At 65.7% G+C, this 21,403-nt stretch overlaps 2 protein-coding genes across 3 annotated transcripts; both read left to right on the forward strand.

The window, feature by feature from the left end:
* Nucleotides 1-1,160: 1,160 nt before the first annotated feature.
* On the forward strand, nucleotides 1,161-7,303 carry PANX2 (pannexin 2). The gene is made up of 3 exons (XM_087814042.1): nucleotides 1,161-1,386; nucleotides 4,819-6,267; nucleotides 6,760-7,303. Exons 1-3 carry the CDS (start codon nucleotides 1,161-1,163, stop codon nucleotides 7,101-7,103), a joined length of 2,019 nt encoding a protein of 672 aa, XP_087670168.1. The 3' UTR covers nucleotides 7,104-7,303.
* An 8,956-nt stretch (nucleotides 7,304-16,259) lies between these two features.
* TRABD (TraB domain containing) lies at nucleotides 16,260-20,750 on the forward strand. Of its 2 annotated transcripts, none has more exons than XM_016211698.2 (9): nucleotides 16,260-16,563; nucleotides 16,859-16,976; nucleotides 17,298-17,464; nucleotides 17,755-17,895; nucleotides 18,414-18,524; nucleotides 18,610-18,749; nucleotides 19,022-19,194; nucleotides 19,269-19,380; nucleotides 19,503-20,750. In XM_016211698.2, exons 1-9 carry the CDS (start codon nucleotides 16,531-16,533, stop codon nucleotides 19,678-19,680), a joined length of 1,173 nt encoding a protein of 390 aa, XP_016067184.1. In that variant the 5' UTR covers nucleotides 16,260-16,530; the 3' UTR covers nucleotides 19,681-20,750. The 2 variants fall into 2 exon arrangements, with proteins under 2 accessions (XP_016067184.1, XP_016067185.1); XM_016211699.2 differs by having other exon boundaries at nucleotides 16,859-16,937.
* Nucleotides 20,751-21,403: the final 653 nt, after the last annotated feature.

A 21,403-nucleotide genomic window follows, 5' to 3' on the forward strand; every position in this document is an offset into this window, starting at 1 on the left:
CACCCCAATAAATTTAATTTAGAAAAACACGTAGGATACAGGTCTGAAGTGCTGGCCCCGCACAGGCCGCCCTGCCACCCGCTGGCCGGGGGCTCAGACGCCTGCGGCGACCTGAGCGCAGCCGAGCCCCGCCGCCTGCACGCGCGCCCCCGCCGCGGGGAGTCGCGGGTCCTGCGGGCGCCGGAGACCCAACCCACGCGCGCTGCTCCGAGGGCGACGGCGGGAATGGGTGGCGCGGGTGGCGGGTGGGGGGGCGAAGGGCAGGAAGGCGGCGGGGAGCCGGGGCCAGAAGCGCCCGGACCCTGCGCCCACCGCGGGGGCTGGCGCGGGCCCCAGGGCGGGAGCGCGGGGCAGGAGGGCGGCCGCAGGAGGTCAGGGCGGGACAGCAGGCGGCCGCGCGGCAGGTGATGTGGGGACCCTGTCGTGCGTGGCGGGCACCGGTGGCGGCCGAGGGAAGACCCCCGCGCTGGGGAGGGGCGCCCAGCGCCCGCCGTGTCCGCGCCGCTGCAGAGGGCGCGGGGCTCGGCACCCACAGGGGCGGCCCGGCTTCGGGAGGTGAAGCGGCGACACTGCAGGACCCAGGACGAGGAACCCCGTCTCCGCTGGGCCGGGAGCCCCGGGCGGGGATGCGGCGGGTCCAGCCCCAGCCCCCCGCCCCCAGGACAGCCGCCCGCTCGGCCTCGCCCGCGGCGCCCGGTCCGCAGCGAGGAGAAGCCCGTCCTCGTTAATTCATCCCGTTGCATTTAAACGTTTTCTGCACAGTCATCGCGGCGCCGCATCCTGCGTGGCGCGGGGGGGCGGGGGCGGAGCCACGCCGCGAGCCGCCGCCGGTAAACAGCCCCCTCCCCGCGGCGGGAGCGGGGCCGCGGCCCCAGCCTCGGACACCGCCGCCCCCGCCGAGGACGCGCCAGGCCTGCCGGGCTGCAGCCCAGCGGGGGCGGCGGCGCCCGGCGCCCGACCCCTGCCCGCGGGGGCGGCGGCGCCCGGCGCCCGACCCCTGCCCGCGGGGGCGGCGGCACAGCGCCCCCCGCCCGCCGCCCGCCGCGCGCCCCCCTGCTGCCCCCCGCCCCTCCCCCCGCGCCCGCGCGCCCCCCGCGCCCCTCCCCCGCCCGGCGCCCCGCGCCCCGCGCGCCCCGCGCCCCGCCCCGCGGCCGCCCCCCATGCACCACCTCCTGGAGCAGCCCGCGGACATGGCGACGGCGCTGCTGGCCGGCGAGAAGCTGCGCGAGCTGATCCTGCCGGGCGCGCAGGACGACAAGGCGGGCGCGCTGGCCGCGCTGCTGCTGCAGCTCAAGCTCGAGCTGCCGTTCGACCGCGTGGTCACCATCGGCACCGTGCTCGTGCCCATCCTGCTGGTCACCCTGGTCTTCACCAAGAACTTCGCAGGTGAGGCCGGCGCGGGGCGCGGGCGCGGGCGGGAGGGCGCGGCCGCAGGTGCGGAGCTGTCCGGCCACCCCGCCGCCCGCCGGGCCTGGCTGGGTTCGCAGCACCCGGGGGTCTCCCCGCAGCTCTTTAGCGCCACCCATCCTCGCACGTGTCGTCGGGCTCTCGGGCCGCCCCCTGATCCCTCTGCGCCATGGAGCCTCTTTACCGTCCATGCCCTCGCCTGGAACGCGGGGTGGACCCCGTCCTGGACCTGGCTGGCCGTCCGGGCGTAGACGAGCCCGGGGTCTGATGTGGGAAGGGAAGACCACGAGGGGAGTGGGCAGGGTCTGAGGGAAGGAGGAGTGGCCAGGTGAGGGCCAGGAAACGTTACAGGTGATGGATGGGAGGACAGCAGAGCCGGCTGCTGGGCGCGGCGTGGGGCCTGACTGGTGAGGGTCCCCCAGGCCGGTCCTGGTCAGCCGCGGGATGAGGCTTCCCCGAGATGGGCCGGCGGCTGGAGGCCGGAAATGCACCCCCAGGGCCTGGCTGGCAAGGGTCTCAAGGCCCAGGTACCATGAGAGGACCCTCCCCAGTGCATCCGCTATGTTTGAGGGTTAGAAGTGCCAGTCCCTGGCAGAAGGGCTTGGGGGTTCCTCCAGGAGGAGGGACATGGGGCTCTGTTCCCCGAGTGACATTGGCAGCATTCTCTCACTCTGCATTCATTCCTTCCCAAAGGTCTCCCCTTTCAGGGCCTCTGTGGCCTGGGGACACCCATTGTCCAGGGTGCCTAATCCCACCCCAGGGCGAGGGGCACACCAATGCCCAGACACTCCTGGAGTCAGGACATGTGCACAGGTGCTGGGTCAGCCTAGTCAGGTGTGGGTGCTACCCACCCATGGAGTGTCACTCAGGGTGGGCACAGATGTATTTGGTTCCTGGGGCTGCTGGACAAATGAGCACAAACTTGGTGCTCAAAACCATAGAACTTTCTCTCACAGTCGGGGCTCAGAAATCAAGGGCTGAGCTCTCGGAGACTCCAGCTGAGGGGCCCTCCTGCCTCTCTCCCGCTCTGGTGGCCCCACAGTCCTTGGCTTCACTGAGGCTGGATCCCCCAGTTTCTGCTTCCACCTTCTCCTGGGCACCTTCTCTCTGAGCATCTGTATCCAAACTTCCCTGTCTTAGGAAGACACCAGTCCCTGGGTTGGGTCCGACTCCAGAATGACCTTGTCTTAACTTTATCACATCTGCAGAAACCCTGTTTCCAAATGGGGCCATGTTCACAGATACCACTGGCTGAGACTTGAACATCTTTTGGGGAGCGCAGTACAGATGCACATGGGGCAGGCTCAGGACTTAGTTAGTCCCCCTCGGCTCACCTCCCAGGATGGGGCTGAGTCCAGCTCAGCCAAGTAGGGCCTTAGCGCCCCTTCATGCCAGCCAGCCTGGGCTGCTGGGGTCTTCCGGAGTGTATCCTAGTCCAGGCAGGCCTGCCCCTTGACACCCACCTGTATTTGCACACGGAGTTGTGTGCGCGCCCATCTGGGCCCGCTGCCGGTGTGGGGAGGGGCTGACCAGGCACTGCTGGCCTCCAAGCTAGGAATCTCCCTGGACACCACAGCCTTGCGTCCTCAGCCTTGAAGGGCAGTGGACAAAAGAAGAACCCCATTGCTCTTGGCCAGCGCTGCTGTGAATGCTCCCTCCACCACATGGACCGCTCATCGGCGCATAGAGGGGTCAGAAGGGTGTGTGGCTATGACAGGGGAGAGGCCAGAGTTGGAGGGTTACCAGGGTCCTTGTATATTATGTGGGCCTGGAACAGGGGACCAACATCTCCTAAAGCAGCCAAATAATCAGCGTAACGCAGTGCACCTCTCTAACCACGGTCAGGCAGGTATCCTCAAGGCCACTTGTCCCAGCTCAGTCCTATGCTTGGTTTTTCAGAAAGGACAGGAGGAAAGCATTTGCCCCCTGAGGACCAGGAGTTGCAGGTCCTCTGTCTGTGGGACACCCTCTCCCCTCATCTCCAGGGTGGGCCTGTGAGAAGTGAGGCCCCCACCCAGCCAGTTCTGAGGGTCTCCCCCTCCTTCTTTTCCTCCCTCCCTCCCTCCCTCCCTCCCATGTGGGCCCCAGCATCCTGGGAGCATGTTTGTTCAGGCCACCCTGGGAGCTTGAGGGAAGGGTCTTGGTGGGGCTCGGCCAGCCACCACCTACAAGCACAAACTTAGTGTCTGAAAATAACTCCAACTTACTGTCTCAGGGTCCTGCAGCTCAGAAGTCTGAAGTGACTAAAACCAAGGTGTCAACAGAGCCACGTTCCTTCTGGAGGCTCTGGGGAGAATATTCCTGCTCCCAGAGGCACCCGCGCCCCTTGGTTTCTGGCCCTTGCCCAGCCTGTCACCTTCCTTACACCTCTCTGACTGACCCTTCCGCCTCCCTTTTGCAAGGACTCCTGTGATCACACCGGGCCCACCCGATAATCCAGGCCCATTGCCCACTTGAGAGCCTTAACCTAATCCACCTGGCAGAGTCTGTAGTGTAATCTAGTCATAGGTTCTGGGGAGCCACTGCAGTACCCCATTCAGAGGCCTGTAAGGGCTATGGGATGTGGGAAGGGTCTGGACCTCCCCTGGGGTGAGGGGGCTGAGAGGGGGAGGTGGGGGCCATGAGCGAGGTCTGGGGGTGGCTGGGGTAGGCTCCATAGAGTTGGGGGGCCAGGAGGGGCAGGCGCTGCTGGCAGGACTCCACAGGTAGCGTGGAGCAGCTCAGCTCCACCTGTGGAAGGGCACTCGGGGAGGTGCAGGCTGGAACCCCGACTTGGGGGATCCTGGGGGCTGGGCGCATTCAGAGCAGCAGTGTCTGGACAGCTGCTTAGAGGGGGCACAGACTGGTTCCTCCTGAAGCTGCATCTGCAGTGCCCGGCTCTCCTCCGACCGGACTTTTCCGTGGGGCTGCCCCTGGCCCTGGCCCTCAGCCGTGGAGTTTCCAGGAGTACCCAGGACGCTGAGGTCCCATGGGTCACCGTGTCCTCTCTCGGGACAGCCAGGGGCACCTGGGTCAGTGCAAGGCCTGGGGCTGGTCCGGCTGTGCCGCTGGAAGAGGGACCCTGGCTGAAGGGGGGTGGCCTGTCCTGCTCCTCTCTGGGACTCAGTTTCCCCTTGTGCACGGAGACCTTATGGCGCTGGGAGGAGGGCCTGGTGTTGGCAGTGCAGGCTCGTCTCCCAGTTGCAGGTGGGCACAGCTGTCACCCTCACCCGCGGGGCAGCCCACTGCTCTCTGGGGGGGGTGCCCACGGTGCGACCCCACCACAGGGCTGGGGCGTAGACGGGGGAGGGGAGTCTGTTTACGGAACAGCAGCCTCTGCGCAGGCGCACGCGCGGGAGGGGGAGGGGGAGGGGGTCGGGGCGCGGCGGGGGAGGGGTCTGGCGCCCCAGCCCGTCTCCTCTCTGCCCCCAGAGGAACCCATTTACTGCTACACCCCACACAACTTCACCCGCGACCAGGCGCTGTACGCCCGCGGCTACTGCTGGACGGAGCTGCGGGACGCGCTGCCCGGCGTGGACGCCAGCCTGTGGCCGTCGCTGTTTGAGCACAAGCTGCTGCCCTACTCGCTGCTGGCTTTCGCGGCCATCATGTACGTGCCCGCGCTGGGCTGGGAGTTCCTGGCCTCCACCCGCCTCACCTCCGAGCTCAACTTCTTGCTGCAGGAGATCGACAACTGCTACCACCGGGCGGCCGAGGGCCGCGCGCCCAAGATCGAGAAGCAGATCCAGTCCAAGGGCCCGGGCATCACGGAGCGCGAGAAGCGCGAGATCATCGAGAACGCGGAGAAGGACAAGAGCCCCGAGCAGAACCTGTTCGAGAAGTACCTGGAGCGCCGCGGCCGCAGCAACTTCCTGGCCAAGCTGTACCTGGCGCGGCACCTGCTCATCCTGCTGCTCAGCGTGGCGCCCATCTCCTACCTGTGCACCTACTACGCCACCCAGAAGCAGAACGAGTTCACGTGCGCCCTGGGCGCGTCCCCCGACGGGCCGGCGGGCGGCGGCGGCGCGGCCGTGCGCGTGAGCTGCAAGCTGCCGTCCGTCCAGCTGCAGCGCCTCGTGGCCGGCGTGGACATCGTGCTGCTCTGCGCCATGAACCTCATCATCCTGGTCAACCTCATCCACCTCTTCATCTTCCGCAAGAGCAACTTCATCTTCGACAAGCTGCACAAGGTGGGCATCAAGACGCGCCGGCAGTGGCGCGGCTCGCAGTTCTGCGACATCAACATCCTCGCCATGTTCTGCAACGAGAACCGCGACCACATCAAGTCGCTCAACCGGCTGGACTTCATCACCAACGAGAGCGACCTCATGTACGACAACGTGGTGCGCCAGCTGCTGGCCGCGCTCGCGCAGTCCAACCACGACGCCACGCCCACCGTGCGCCACGCGGGCGTGCAGACCGTGGACCCCAGCGCCGACCCCGCCGCGCCCGACGGCGCCGCCGAGCCGCCCGTGGTCAAGCGGGCCCGCAAGAAGATGAAGTGGATTCCCACCAGCAACCCGCTGCCGCAGCCCTTCAAGGAGCAGCTGGCCATCATGCGCGTGGAGAACAGCAAGGCCGACAAGCCCAAGCCCGTGCGCCGCAAGACGGCCACCGACACGCTGATCGCGCCGCTGCTGGACGCGGGCGCCAGGGCCGCGCACCACTACAAGGGCGGCGGCGACGCGGGGCCCGCGCCCGGCCCCGACAAGAAGCAGGCCCGCCACTTCTCCCTGGACGTGCACCCCTACATCCTGGGCGCCAAGAAGGCCAAGCCCGAGGCCGCGCCCGCCGCCCTGCCCGCCTCCCGCAGCCAGGAAGGGGGCTTCCTGTCGCAGGCCGAGGAGTGCGGGCTGGGCCTGGCGGCAGCACCCACCAAAGGTAGGCGGCCGGGCGGGGCCTGCGTGGGCTTCCAGGAAAGGGGGGACCCTCTCACCCAACTCCCCAGACCCGGCGCCTGGGCACCCTTTGAAAGGTTAAGGGGGGGATCTGCTGGGGGGCAGCGGGGTGGGCGCAGGTGGCTCGCTGCAGGGGCGAGTGCGGGCACGGAGGGCCCTGGAGGGCCCGGTGAGGTGGACCGGACGGGGTGAGGCCTGGGTCTGAGGGCTGGAGGAGACAAGACAGGAAGGTTGCTCAGGCCCTTGAGCAGGTGCAGGAGGTGGGTGCTGCCGCCCCTGGGGGCTGCTGTGTGCAGAGGGTCTGGCCCAGCCCCTGCCTGGCTGAGGAGGCCGAGGGAGGGATGAGCCGCCCTTCCCAGGACGGTTCAGAGCCGCGAGCCCCCCGCTGGCCCGCGGTGGGGATGGGGAACGGCCAGCAGTAGTAGACAGATGGACCTGCAGGGTGTGACGTGCCTGTGTCCTTGGCTGTTTGCAGACTCTCCGCTCCCTGAGAAGGAAATCATGTTCCCAGCAGAGCCGGCCCGGGCTGCGCTTCCCTCCGGCGGCCCGTTTCACGTCTGCTCGCCCCCCGCAGCCCCCGCCACGGTCCCCATATCACCAGCCGGCCTGGGCAAGGCTGACCCCCTCACCATCCTGAGCCGCAACGCCACCCACCCGCTGCTGCACATCAGCACGCTGTATGAGGCCCGGGAGGAGGAGGACGGGGGACCCCGAGCACCCCCAGACGTGGGGAGCCTCATCACCATCCCCCCGCCCCAGCAGATCCTCATTGCCACCTTCGACGAGCCGAGGACAGTAGTGAGTACTGTGGAGTTCTGAGGGGACAGGGCTTCCAGGACCACCACAGGCCCCTCTGCATGACCAGGGTACACCGATGACCCCAGCCCCACAGGGACGCGGCCTCTGCTTCGCCCAGCACTGCCCAACCCGGCCTCCCATCCGCATGCCTTGGGGCTCAGCACCTGTCCCTCCCCCTCCATGGCATTGCCGGGGTGCTGGCTGGGCCAGGGGCTGGCCATCACCCCAGTGGAGCCTCGGCCTGAAAGGCCAAGAGCCACCCCCCTCCCCTGCATCAGGCGCTCGGCTGTGAGATGAAGTTTATTTTTTTAGTTAATTTTGTCTTGGGCCCAGGATGCTGGCCGTGAGGGGATGGTCTGTGAGGGGACAGCCAGGGTCTGAGGCGTGGAAGGAAGCTGGGGATAGTGGCACCACGGGCCTGGGTGCCCCCAAGGGGCCGTGCTCACGGCTTGCCCTGGCAGGGACTGGGAGCCCTGGGGTCAGAGGTCAACATGCACTTTCTCCTTGTACCCCGACTACCTGTGCTTTACCATGGTTACTGTAACTAGCGAGTGTCTTTCCTATCAGGAGACTTAGGGTGCATTTAAAACAAAGGGTGTGTGTGTGAGTGCATGTGGCCAGAGGGGGAGGGCGCCCGTGTGCTAGTAGATACGTGCGTGAGCGTGCGAGCATGTGTGAGTGGGCACCAGTGTGTAAGCGAGCGTGTGAGCGGGCCCGGGTGAGCGTGCACATGTGAGACCAGGTGTGGCGCCGGCGCGTGAGGGAAGGAAGGAGTCCAACGCAATAACGACGTCCCCACCCGGGCCACAGCCCCCGGCCCAGGGCCCACGCCGCTTCCCGGTGGGAGCCCGGGGCCAGCAAGGCGGGTCTGTCCCTATTACCTCAGCCACGGCAACAACGTGACAGTATTAACAAGGTAGCACTGAGCATATCAATAAATATTATTCTGATACCGCCTGTGTCCCGCGTGGTCCACCCTGCCGCGGGCCTGTGCTCTGGCCAAGGCCTTCTGTGTCCGGGCGCCTCCTCCCAACTGCATGTCCATCCCTGACCCGCCATCATCACAGGCCACTGGAGGCGCCTTACTGCCCTCCAGGTCGCCCTTGGGGGTGCTGCTGGCCCACAGCAAGGCAGAAGTTCGTGGCTGTCCCTTGTGGTTGGCACATCAGAGCCTCTGGCTAACGTGTGCACTCTGGGCTGCGAGGGATCAGGTGAGCCCTGAAGGGCTCACAGGCTCAGCAGAGGCAAAACATGGGCCCAGAGGAAGCCATCTCCTCTGTCAGATGCTTGGGGGGTTGGGGGGACAGAACCCAGGAAGGCTTCCCGGAGGAGGCATCCTTCACGTGGTCTGGAGGTGCTGGTCTTCATCACCAGGCCCAGGACTCGGGTGGGGATAAAGCTGGTCCTGTGGACATACCACAGAACCACACGCCTTGCAGGCCCCGGAAAGTGATCCTCAGGATCTGAAGGGATGCTTTGTGTAGGCAGGTAGCTGAGGCAGTGGGGCCAGAGGCCTGCTTGGGGGGAGAACAGGCAGATGGAGGCCTGGAATCACAGGGAGGTCTCTGCAGAGAGCCTGCCGTGGGCAGACCTGACTGCCTTGCCTGGAAACCGTTCCGCACCCACCCCCAGCAACCGTGAGCTGGGCAGGCTGACTGTCCCAGGAGTCAGATGGCTGATTGTACAGGGACACAGGCAGGGGCTGCATCCCACCATGTGTTTGAAATGTAGGTTTTACTGTTGTTCAGGTGTGGTGAGGCCCGCAGGTCAGGAGACGCTGGCCATTGAAACAACAGTTTGTGCTCAAAGTCCTCAAGAGGAGGGGCCGTGCCACGGGGGCCACACAGGAGGCACAGGGAACAGGGACAGCAGGCGCAGGAGCCCTCACTGTGGTCTCAGGGAGGAACAGGGCAGGGAGCAGGCTGAGGACAGGCTGTGCGAGTAATGTCAGGGCTCCGGGCACAGGGGCTGCCCCTGGTTGTCAGGTAGCTGGCCCTGGGTGATGAGGGCAGGTAGGGGCTGGCCCCCTAAGTAGAAGCCCCAGAGGAGGAGCGGGGTGGGCTCTAGACTGGCCGGTTTGCATCTGAAGTTGTTCGTTGTCTAGGAACTGGCTGGCCTGGGAGGGGCAGTCTCTCCCAGTCAGCAAGACTCCGGATGCCAGAACATCAGAAAATGAAAGGCCTGATGAAGACACCTGTCCCCAGAAAGCACTCACCCCCACATGAGCCAGGACACTCTCCTTGCCCCAGCATCCCAGGCCATGCAGCCTGCTGCCCATCAGGTGGGCACTCAACATCACATGTCCATGTGCCCACAGGACTTGAGCAGGCTGGCCCAGTCCTGCAGGGTGGGATGAGCCCCTCCCCTCTTGTGGTCCCACACTGGCACCTGGCTCCATCAAGATGATGGAGGTCCAGGTGACCCGCGCAGGGAACAAGTCACACAGGCCTCTGGTGGCAGCATTTGCCTTCTTGAGTGGGACTGGAGTCAAGCTTGGCTTTCCTGGCCCTCTCCATCCCCACCCCTTTGCACATGGAGCCCAGCTGGGCCCTGCACGGTCATCTCCTACATGTCTCCTGCCAGTGAGCACACAAATGCTGCTGGCTACAAAACATTCACACACGCATGGATTCAGGCAGGGCTTGGGGATACATTTCGCCGACTCCCTGGGATCTCCTCTTCAGTGGGATCACTCTGCCAGGCTGCCACCCACCTGTCCCCTGGGCCACGTCAGGCCAAATCCCGTCCAGAAGAGGCATGTCCCTTTGAGTACACGCAGTGCCCTTGGTGTGAGCTGACCTTTGCTGAGTCAGTGTCTTGCAGAAGCAAGCATCTCACTGGGGGTGGGAGGGTGGGGGTGGGGAAGGCTCCCTTTTCCCCGCCAGTGCAGGAAGGCATCAGCGGGTTCTAGTGTCCTCTGAAGCCCTCCTGCTCTGTCTTCTCACTTCTCCTCTAGCCCCCCGAGGGGTGAGTGGGGGATACTGTCTGTCTTTCCGAAGAGGAGAGGCTTGGGGAAAAACCTCGCAGCCCATTCCACAGCTGGGCCTCTGCTCACCACACCAGCCCAGCATGGGTGGGCCTCTTGACTTGCTCCAGACCCTGGGCAAGTTCCCCGGAGTGGACTGTGGCGCACCACCTGGTAAACACCACTGCTCTCCTGTGTGAAGGTGGCCAAGGTGGTCAGGAGGGCAGAAACAATCTGTGCTTGTACAAAGGGAGTCAACATTGAAAACCGTCAGAGGGCATGGACCAGAGTGCCTGTCTTTGCCAAGACCAGCGGCAGCCCTGAGGGCAGCCAGGCCCCTGGGGAACCAGGAAGCTGGACCAGGGAGGCAGTGGCAGCCTGGCAGGCAGATAGCCCAGCCTGCTGGCCTGGAGAGATTATCTCTCACACCGTCCAGAGCACGGGGGTCACCCTCAGACTCAGATGTGGGAACCTGTGACCCCTCCAAGGCACCAGTGCCAGGGCAGCTCAGAAACCTGCGCTGTCTTCCTGGAACCGGAGGGGAAGACCAGCACCCAGCTCAGACTGCTGGTGGGCTGGACTGTCCTCTCCCTCCCAGGCCTGGCAGGGCATCTTCTACTCCAGGCTGAGGGGAGGAAAGCCTGCGGGGACGGTCATGCCAGTGGCCCCAGAGCAGCCTGTCCTAGGGACAGAAGCAGAGAGCCTCTGCCCCCTCCCTTTCCTAAAGAGAGCGCCTCTCAATGACCAGCGCCCCAGCCCAAGGTCACTGCAGCTTTCTGCAGCCTGGAGTCCTGGTCCAGGGCTGGCCCAGATCGGAGTCAGAGGGCACGTGGGCAGCGCAGTGTCCAGGCGGTGGGCGTGAGCTTCGGGGGAGCTGTCTGGGGCTGGGGGTCGGCGGGCAGGAAGCCACCACCACACCCACCATCTGTACAGGGCCGGGCAGGGCGCCCGTCCCCTTCCACGGGAGGGGCAGGGCTGGGCGGTGGGGGTGGCCGGGGTCACTGGGCATCCCCCTCCCATGCCCACTCCCGCCCCTGCCATCCCCCCCCCAGGCCGCTGGCCGCCGCCCGCTAAGCCCAACAGGGGTGGCCGCGCCAGCTCGTGCCCTGGGGAGGGGCTGGGCTCCCCCGCCGGCAGCGGGCGAGGGCTCCAGCCCGCCAGGTCCGCTGTCCCGAGGCCCCTCCGAGGGTTGGGGTCCCGGGACCCAGCCGCCAGGCCGAGGGATGGCCGCGCGCGGCCCCGGCGCCCCCTCCCCGCAGCGGGCAGCGCGCCCCGAGGGCGCCGGTCCAGCCCCGCGCGCCGCGCAGCCCGAGCTCCGCGCGCTTCGCCTCCGGCCCCGGGGCGGCCGCTCCTCTGTGCGGTTGGGCGCAGAGCCGCCTGCGGACGCCGTGCGAACAGCACCCGCCGCTTACGGACTGGGAGCTGCCCGGAGGACGCAGCGCGCCGCGAGGCCGCCCGCCCGGCGGCGGGCGCGGGACTCGAACTCGCCGCCCCGGGGCCGCCGCCTGCGTCCCAGGACCCGAGTCTCCGGGACCGAGCGATGCTTTTTTTTTTTCTTCTTCTTCTTTTTCTCTCGCGCGCGGCCCTCTGGGGATTGTAGTCCGCGCGCGCGCGGCCCCCTGGGAAGTGTAGTCCGGGCGAGCAGGAGGCTCGCGGAACTGCGCTTCCCGGCATGCCGCGCGCGGGCCCCGCCGGCCCGTCCGGCCGCCCCCCCGCCCCGCAGCCCGGCCCGCCCCGTCCGGTGGGGCGACGAGCCGCATGGACGCCGGCTGAGGAGCCCGCCGCCTCGGTACGCAGCGCGGGCCCGGGCGGGGGCGCGGGGCGGGCGGCGGGGCGCGGGCGGGGCGGGGCGGGGCGGGGCGGGGCGGGCGCCGGCCGGGGTCTCGCGGGCCCGGCCCCTCCGGCGGCGGCCTCGCGCGGGCGGCGCAGCGGGGCTGCCATATGGCGGCGGAGCCCGGGGACCCGGTGACAGCCCGCTCCCCGCGCGCCTGGGCGCCCCGCGTCGGCTGTAACTTAGGCGCCACCAAGTTGGCGGCTGCGCCCCGTGGGAACCAGCCCCGGGAAGGGGCGGCGGCGCCCCCCGGCTCGCGGGGAGCCCCCGCTGACTCCGGGCCGGGCCGGGCTCTTAGGGACCGGCGGCGGGTTGCCAGCGGGACCCCCCGGCTTCGGGGTCCCCTGGGGACACAGGCCCGGCTCCCGGGGCCCGGCCTTTGCCGCCGCTGCGCCCCCTGTGCCGCCACCCGGGGGAGGCTGGCCCCGCGCCACCGGCAGCTGGCGGGGGACGCGGCGCCGTGTCCCCGAGGCCGCGGCGCCCAGCGGGGCGGGGGGGGGGGGGGGGGGCGGCTCCCCGCAGCGCCCCCAGCGCCGGCCGGGGCGGGCACCGCGCTGGGCGGGCTCCGGAGGCTCAGCCAGGGTGCTGGACCAGGGGCCGTCCAGGCCGCCAGCCCGGGCTCCGCCGGCGCGCCGTCCACGGTGACCCCAGACTTGGCCACGCCTCCCCGAAGCAGGTCCTGCCAGGCCCCGGGGTCTCCAGTGGCCAAGGGTGCCCAGGCCTGGGAAGTGGGAGCAGAGGGCAGGGCCTTGGGCCGCACCCTGCTGCCTCCCAGCCCGCATTCCTTTAGGCTGGTGGGTGGGTTTGGGACCCCAGTGGGTTGCTCGGGAGGCTGCATTTGGTGCTGGCTGGACTGGGAAGCCAGGCTGGCGTCCGGGAGGCAGCTTCTGGATTCCCGGTTTTCAGAGGGGAAAGGGTGAGAGGACCCGAGTCTTTTTCAGCCTGGGGCCATAGTGAAATACCATGGATGGGGCAGTCTAAACAAACTTTCCTCCCAGTTCTGGAGGCTGGAAGTGTACGGTCAGGGTGCCCGCTGCTCTGGTAGCTGGTCAGGACCCTCTTCCCAGCTGCCTTCTCGCCGTGTCCTCACGTGGCCAGCTCCTGGGGTCCCTTCTCTTGGGCACTAATCCCATGATGGGCCCCACCGTCCTGACCTCATGTGAACCTGGTCACCTTCCAGAGGCCCCACCTCCTAACACCATGTTGGGGTTAGAGCTTCAACACATGAACTTGGGGACACAGAATTCAGTCCATAGCAGTGGGATCCGGGAGAAGGGAGAGCTGCCTGGGCTGGACCGGTGGGAACCTAGGGCCTGCCACGCACACCGTGAGCTCTGATGTCCTCAGCTTGTGTCCTGTAACACAGTAACTTCATTCCGCGTGGGACAACTTAACGTGTTGCTCCGATTTGTGTCCCAGGGCTACACACCCCAGGTGGATCCCTAACAAGTGGGGCTCTTCTGCCTTTTGAGCCAGCTCCCTCCCCAGCGTACTTGGCAAGACAGGTCCTCCCAGGCTGTCGGGAATTCCCACAGTTTGGAGTTTGTTTTCCCAGAAGCGTGTGGGTGATTCTGCTGCTGTCATCTGTGTGAAGTGTTATGGTTTCCAAAGCCAGATACCGGTGCTGTCCCCCGCAGACGGGGACAGGCCTCGGAGAGCTCCTGTTTCCCCAGCAGAGGGAAGCTCAGAGGGGTCCAGAGTTCATGGGCCAAAGTGGCATCTGTGTGCGGCATGCGTTTTGCAGCCTAGAGAGACCCTATTGTGTGTGGCTGGGGGGCTGCTGGGTGGCTACTCTCATGGCTCTGGAGGCAGGAGTCCTAGCAGGTACAAGCTTCCTGCCCAAGGCCACGTAGTGCTAAGAGGCTGGTCTGAGGTCTGGCCAACCCCGTGGCCATCGCCCGAAGCACAGTTGCCGGCAGGTAGCAAACCAGCTGGCCTGTTTGCCAGACGGACTTGCTGTGGGCAGCCTTGCTCAGGAGCCACCCTTCTAACAGTGATGCCCGGCACCCCAGGCTGGGCTCCGTCAGAAGCTCCTCCTGCTGTGTGCTGGGCCCTGCTGGCCACCTGGAGCTCTGATGGCTTGTGGGGGGCTGGGATCTGGAGCCTGGGTTTGGGAGGGGGCACATTTATGCCCCCTTGAGAGTGTCAGCCAGTGTCTGGTGGGACCTGTCAGTCCAGAGATTTTGTGGCAGGAAACTGGGAAGGACGCAGATGCTCCCCCAGCAGCCGCCTGCGGGTGTGGGGAGACGGAGGCTGGGCCCATCAGTCTGTGGGGCTAGGCCCTTTGCTCCCTCCGGGCAGCTGGGAGAGGCTCCAGCCATAAATATCTGAAAATGTTAACGGTGAGCAGGGAAAGGGGGGGAGGGTTAATGACCCACCTCAGTCCCCTCCTGCGTAGATATCGCCAAGGCCTTGCCAAAGATGAGGGAACCAGACAAGATATTAGAAGGTGTTACCTGACATGCTAACATCAGGGAGATGCTTCTCGGGATGAGGGGATCAGGGATGCAGTGGTGGAGGGGCCTCCTTCCTGCTGACCCGGCCTCTGGGGAGTAGCTGCCCCGCCATCACAGGGCTCACGACTTCTCTGTGGCCAGATGGGCTGGCTTGCCTGCCTGGCCCCCATGGGCACTGGTTTCCTCCTGGGTGTCAGAGGGTGGGTCTGGCCAAGCTGAGTGCAGGGAAGGTGAGGGCAGAGGCCGGCCCAGCCCTGTGGCCACCAAAGGCTCGGGAGGGAAGGCTCAGGCACCGTGGTGGCCTCCTGTTCGATGCTGTCAGCACGGTGTTTTCCTACGTTGTTGTAGTGCTTGTGCTGCTTGGAGGTAAGACCTGTCTGCTTTTCTCTGTAAAGTGTGTCGAGGACGACTCTGTCCAGCTTTGCCTTCTGGGCCAGCCCAGGAGCAAGAGGTGGAGGCCCCGAGCTGTGCTCTCTGGGCCCCTGGCTCAGGCACAGCTTCCTGTTTCTGTTCCGGTTGGTGCCTTGCATCAGGGGAGAGCTTTACTCTGTGACGCTGGAAGGAGGTGCTGGGAGGGGTGAGGCCCAGGTGAGCCACTGCCCTTGACCAGGTGCCAGCCAAGCTGCTGCTACTTCCTGGACAGGGGACACCCGGCGGGAGGCCCTGGCTGGGCTCCCCTTCCTGTTCCGCGGGGCCCGACTGCCACCTTCCTCGCTGGCTGCCCTGCTGCTGGGAGCCCGGAGCTCCCTTTGGCCCTAAGCCTGTGGTTCCCCTGCCTGACCCTTCATCCTCGGGATGGGCCGCCCCCTTCTTGGTCAGCTCAGGCCCGTCTGAGTGTCGTGGACAGCAGACCTTGCGGTTACCCCAGGAGGCAGCCCTGCTCTGTACCAGCTGCCCCAATGGCTCCTCCCGGCCCCAGGAGGGAAAGCGGAAGTTCAGAGGCGCCGTGGGGGCCGGGTCACCAGTGAGGTTGGGGACAGGGTCTGACGTTGCATCGCGCTCATTCTATTATTTGTTTTTCCTTCTTGTCATGAAAGTTTTGAAAAGTGCAGGAATAGAGAACCTGAGCCCTGGGGGAGGGGCCTCCATTGGTTAGAGCATCTTCCTGATACACCAAGGTTGAGGGTTTGATCTCTAGTCAGGGCACATATAAGAGTCAACCAACGAGTGCGTGAGTGGAAAAACCCATGTTTCTCTCTCTCCTTTCCCTTCTCTCTTAAATCAGTAAATAAAATTTAGAAAAACATGAACCTGAAGTGAACCCTTGGCACGTACTGAAGCCCCTGTGGGGTCCATCCTGCGTGTCCCCCGGCTGCTGCTGAGTCAGGGCCAGAGATCGTGTCTGTCTGTGTAAGGCCATGTTTGTCAGACCACGACTCCACGCCACAACTACAACCAAGTAACAGTCCTCTGTGACGCCAGTCACTTGTCCAGGTTCTGTGGGGCCCTTGTGGTTCTATTTGGCGTTCCCGCCATGCCTTCCTGGGTCTGCGTGCTGGCCGCCTGTCCTGGGGCGGCAGAACCCTGGCTCCGTCGGGCACTGGTGGGGCTCTCGGTGGCCTCGGGGAGGCGCAGTGATGGGACAGTCGCGTGGTCACATGTCATGTGCTGCTCCTTCACCCCTCACCAGGGTTCCCGTGGAAGGGGCCGGCCCGTGGGCCTCCCAAGTCTGTGCTGACATCTGTGTGCAGGTGACTGACCATGTTGCACTGTGTCGCCCGCGCTGACTCAGCGTGGACAGTAGCCACGGCTCTGTCCACAGATGCCCGAGACAGCCCCCAGGGTCCAGCACTAACGTGATGCAGATTCACTCCGTCCACTGGGTTTCTCCTTTTAAGGAGTTCTGTGAAGTGTGTTTTGTTCCAAAGTCAGAGAGGAACCTGGTCCACCCGGCCGCCCACGTCCCTGCTGGGTCAAAAGGAGGCGGGGGTAGCAAGTCCCAGGCTCACTGGCCACGACCCACGCTGCAGGGTTGGCCTGGTGCTCATGGTGGCGTCTCCCACCTGCCCCACCCAGCCCTGGCACCCTGGTGGCTGGTGACGTCAGGCAGGGAGGCTTCAGTCCTACCCAGGGGTCATTCAAGACGACCAGCAGAGACTGAGCCCCCTGACGGGGCCCCGGGCACAGCCCGGCTCCAGGTGAGGACGTGCACCTGTGTCTGCAGGCTCCCGTCAGTGCCAGAGCCTCGGCGCAGCCATGGAGGAGGAAGAGGAGCAGCCGCCTCAGGAGGTAGGGCCGCCGGGCGGGCTGCCTCCTGCGCAGCCTCGGGCTCAGGGCCCCGCAGCCTCTCAGTGGAGGGAGGGTCCCCAAGGATGCTCCCCTCAGGGTGGCCTTAGGTCGCTCAGCTGCTCTTGGCATAGAAGAGCTTCATGGGGTGCTCCCGGGTGGCTGCCTGCAGAGCGATCGTCACGCAGAGCCTTCTGGTCCTGGGGCGAGTGGGCCTCGGGTAAAGTGGACATACAGGGCTGAGGCAGCCCCCGAGGAGGTGGGCACCCTGGCTCAGACACGCCCCTTCCCTCCACAGGCCAACGCAGAACCCACTGTGACCTCAGGCGCTTCGGAGATGGTGCCCCGGGTGCCGTCCGGAGAACCCCAGAACCTGTGTTCGTGTCCCCAAGATCACTCGGTGCTGGGCAGCAGGGGTGGGCAGCCCCAAACTTCTGGTGACGGACCCTGGCTGCCCTGGGGCATTGGGGGGGCCTTTTGAGCACAAGTGGGATGAGCAGAGCTGCAGCTGTTCCCCTCGGGGTGCAGAGCCGTGCCTCAGAGCTGCCCTGGGTGCTCCCCTTAGGATGGGGTCTGGTCAGCTGCCTGCTGTGAGGGAGGACCGGTGACTCAGCGTGCGCAGCCAGAGGCCCTCCCCCTGCAGACGGTGCCCCCGTGCACATCTGGGTCCCACCATGCAGTGCAGCCCCACCCGCACCCTGGTGGCTCACCCCAAGCTGGGCCTTGTGTCCTTGCAGCCGACGTGGACGCCTTCAACCTGCTTCTGGAGATGAAGCTGAAGAGGCGGCGAGAACGGCCCCAGCTGCCACGCACGGTGACGGAGTTGGAGGCCGAGGACGGCAGCAGGGTGTACGTGGTGGGCACGGCCCACTTCAGCGATGACAGCAAGAGGGACGTCGTGAAGGTGACAGCTGTCGCGGTGGTTGGAGCCCAGAAGGGCCACACCTCCCGACACCAGGGCTGCTCGGGGCTCCTGTTTCGCCTCCCCTGGTCTCCCTACCTGCTCCCCCAGGATGGGCAGCCTGTTCCAGAACTTTCTTTAGTTGCTTTTTAACCTGAGCTGTTCCCGCAGTCATTGAGTCCCACTGGATTGCCTGGGGGCTCTACTCGCAGGGCACAGGGAGCGGCCCAGGGTGACGGGTGTCCTCGCAGGGTCCCAGGGAGCAGGGCCCAGGGTGACATATTTCCTTGCAGACAATCCGGGCGGTGCAGCCGGACGTGGTGGTGGTGGAGCTGTGCCAGTACCGCGTGTCCATGCTGAAGATGGACGAGCGCACGCTGCTGCGGGAGGCCAAGGAGATCAGCCTGGAGAAACTGCAGCAGGCGGTGAGGCAGGTGCGTGTGGCCGTGGGCTGGGCTGCCGCTGGGCCACCTTCAGTCAGCTGTGCTGCCAATCCTGCCTGTGAGCCTGAGGCCCCCTGGTCATGGGACCCAAGGTAGACCTGGCTGTCCAGCTAGTGCAGAGGTGCCCAGCCCACCTGAGGCTCTGTTAAGGACCCTCCACCCTGGCATGTGGCAGGGGAGAGGCTCTCACCAGGTTTCAAAGGAGTAAGAGGGCCGGGTTTCAAAGGTGACTCGAGGGCCAGGTTTGCTGATCGTTACGGGAAGGGGTGGTCTCTGCCATCTGTCCTACCTGCCAGCCCGGAGCAGTACCCTCAGCATGTCCCCCACACGTGGTCCCCGGGCCCAGGGCCCGAGTCCACTGCACCGACCACAGGCAGAGGATGCTGGTCTGGAGGGGAAGGAGTGTCCAGTGCAGAAGCTGGGCAGGCCGTCCACACTACAGCCCTGACATGAGCTGGCCCTGGGCCCACCTGGGCCCTGGCTCACAGCTGGCTCGGCCTCTCCCACAGAACGGGGTCATGTCAGGACTGATGCAGATGCTGCTGCTGAAGGTGTCAGCCCACATCACCGAGCAGCTGGGCATGGCGCCCGGCGGCGAGTTCAGGGAGGCCTTCAAGGAGGTGGGCCTGGCTCAGCCGGGAGGGCTTGGGGCTCGGGGCACCCTGGGGTCTGGGCTTCCCCAACCAGCCTTGGCCTCTGCCCCAGGCCAGCAAGGTCCCCTTCTGCAAGTTCCACCTGGGTGACCGGCCCATCCCAGTCACCTTCAGGAGGGCCGTCGCCGCCCTGTCCTTCTGGCAGAAGGTCAAGCTGGCCTGGGGCCTGTGCTTCCTGTCGGACCCCATCAGGTAGGGCTCCCTCGGTCTCCCGCTGCAGTTCCAGCCCAGGAGTGATGCCCAGAAGCCTGGGGGGGTCTGCAGGGTGCCAGCCCACACGTGGCTGAACCCCACAGAGCACACGTCCCTCTTGTCCTTGGGTTGAGCCTCACGGGCCCTCCCAGCCCTCCCTTCCGCCATGACCCAAACAAGAGGGTGTCTGGTCCCTGCCCCGGGTGAGCAGCACCTGCCGCCCCCTGCTGGTGGCCCTGTCCTGGGGCTGGCAACACGCCCTCTGCCTCCAGCAAGGACGATGTTGAGCGGTGCAAGCAGAAGGACCTGCTGGAGCAGATGATGGCGGAGATGATCGGTGAGTTCCCGGACCTGCACCGCACCATCGTCTCGGAGCGGGACATCTACCTGACCTACATGCTGCGGCAGGCCGCCCGGCGCCTTGAGCTGCCTCGCTCCTCTGATGGTGAGAACAGGCCCAGTGGGGGTTCCCTGAAACCCGTCACTGACGCAGGTGCTGACGGGTTGCTCCCCCCACAGCTGAGCCCAGGAAATGTGTCCCCTCTGTGGTGGTGGGCGTCGTGGGCATGGGCCATGTCCCCGGCATTGAGAAGAACTGGACCACTGACCTCAACATCCAGGAGATCATGACGTGAGTGCCGTCCACCCCGAGCACCGAGCTAGGCTGGGGGTTGGAGGGGAACACAGCAGGGCCTGGGCTGGGGCTGGGTGCACACGTCCGGCACCAGGCCCAGCCTGCCCTCCCTCCGCCAGCGTCCCCCCACCATCCATCTCCAGCCGAGTGTCCCGGCTGGCCGTGAAGGTCGCTTTCTTGGGCCTGCTGGGCTACGGCCTGTACTGGATGGGGCGCCGCACCGCCACCCTGGTCCTGTCGCTCCCTGCCACCCAGTACTGCCTGCAGAGAGCGTCTTCCGCCCGGCCGGACCAGTAGGAAGGACCAAGGGAGCCACCACAGCTGAGGGGGCCGCATGCAGCTGTTCCCCCGTACCAGCTGAGGGCGCAGGGTCGGCCCCCTGAGGAGCTCCTGGGCACCACCCCCATGGGGACCCAGGCCCAGCCTTGCCTGCCCTCCCCCGACCCACCCAAATAAAGAATTATTTAACTACTCTGAGCTCAGGCTTCCCAGCCCCGCCCCCACCAGGGGCCATTCATGGGGTTCATGGGCATCAGGACAAGGGTCAGGGGAGGAGCTGAGATGCACCCTGGCCCTCAGCCCCCAAGCAGTGGGGCATGTGGGCCCCTGCCGGCCAGCCCCTCCCTCACTGTGCCTTTGATGGGTGCTGGTCGCAGGAACGTCCCCTCAGGAGCCCGGGTTGGCCAAACTTGGTGGCCCTGAACGCTCGGCCTACAGAGATTGTGTGTTTTGGGCTTTTTTAAATTTGTGAAATTTTTTACTCAGGTAATTTTAACTTAAACTGAAGCAAATGTCAGGAAATACTAGCCTTAAATCTGGTTGGGACATAGGGGTCTTGGTCCTGAGACGGGAGCATGCGGGGAGGTCAGCCTTGGCCGTGGGGCAGGATGCGCCCTCCCGCTGCCCCCTTCAGCTGCCTCCAGCCCACGGTGCCAGGGGTGACATGTCAGGGCTGAGGGGTTGGACCTGGTTCCTGTGTGTCTGGTGGGGGCCGTGGTTTCCCAACCTCTGTGGACAGATGGTGCATGTCCGCCAGGGCTCACCAGTTTGCACATGTGCCAGCAGGCACCCACCACCCTCCCGTGCACCCACCTCGGGTGGTGCAGGCAGAGGCTCCCGGTCGGGCTGGCCCCGCCCGGCATTTCCGCCTCGGTCGTTACTCGTGTGTGTAGTCAATCAACCTGGTCTGTCCCCGACGTGGCTCCATGAAGCCCGTATCTGGGCCACGTGATTGTGTTGACTTGGTGTCTAACCAAATCAGGTGAAACCCACGCCAAGAGCTAGGCTGGAACCCTGGGCTGGGCCGTGTCCTTCCTGTTGTTCACATGCGTGTGTACATGTTCCTGAAATAAAAGCTAATTTTTGAAGCTCCTGTTTTGTAAAATGTGTGAAATGGGACTAAGTGACCAGGGAGGGGGTGCTCCCCTGGGCCACAGTGGAGTGGGGCAGCAGGGGCCTGGGCTGGGGGGCAGAATGCTGGTACTGAGGTGGAACTGCCACCACCTCAGAGGATACAGGGCCTGGGATCCTGGAACCAGCCCATCCCAAGTGTGAACCCCAGGCCAGTGAGGGCACCAGCCAAGGGGAAGTGTGTTTGGAGAACACTCACCCCTGGTCTATGTCCTTGGCTCCTCCACCCTGCTCAGTGCCCCCACCCTGGCTCTGGGGAGGGGAGGAGGTGGGTGAGCCCAGCGCCCAGAACAAAAGGCTCGTAGGGGCCCAGCAGCTCAGATCTGCTTAGAAAGACCACAGTGAGCACTGAGGGTGGCTCGGCTGTCCACGGGCAGGCATGGAGGGAGCTGGGGGCATAGAGAGGGTGGCTGGTGGGGATGTGGGGGAGGCTCTCCCCCCATGATATCTGTTCCCCAGGAAGCATGGCTGTGGGTCTTGGGCTGGGTCTTGCTGCTCACCTCTGCCTCTGCCCTGGGCCAGCTCCCTGGTGCAACACCACAGGCCGGGAAGAGGGGCCCACGGGCCCATGGGCCTCACGGGCCTCACTAACCTAGATAGGCTGGGAGTC

This window comes from Miniopterus natalensis, chromosome 2, assembly GCF_054644295.1.
Source record: "Miniopterus natalensis isolate mMinNat1 chromosome 2, mMinNat1.hap1, whole genome shotgun sequence".
NCBI lineage: Eukaryota > Metazoa > Chordata > Mammalia > Chiroptera > Miniopteridae > Miniopterus > Miniopterus natalensis.

Excerpts from the sequence above, each read along its gene's own strand:
- TRABD (XM_016211698.2), top strand. The coding sequence starts at position 16,531 with ATGGAGGAGGAAGAGGAGCAGCCGCCTCAGGAG. Across the intron at positions 16,977-17,297 it reads CTCGGTGCTGGGCAGCAGGG|CCGACGTGGACGCCTTCAAC; the intron begins GTGGGCAGCCCC and ends GTGTCCTTGCAG. Across the intron at positions 19,381-19,502 it reads AACATCCAGGAGATCATGAC|CGTCCCCCCACCATCCATCT; the intron begins GTGAGTGCCGTC and ends TCCCTCCGCCAG.
- PANX2 (XM_087814042.1), top strand. The coding sequence starts at position 1,161 with ATGCACCACCTCCTGGAGCAGCCCGCGGACATGGCGACGGCGCTGCTG. Across the intron at positions 1,387-4,818 it reads CTTCACCAAGAACTTCGCAG|AGGAACCCATTTACTGCTAC; the intron begins GTGAGGCCGGCG and ends CTCTGCCCCCAG. Across the intron at positions 6,268-6,759 it reads GGCGGCAGCACCCACCAAAG|ACTCTCCGCTCCCTGAGAAG; the intron begins GTAGGCGGCCGG and ends GGCTGTTTGCAG.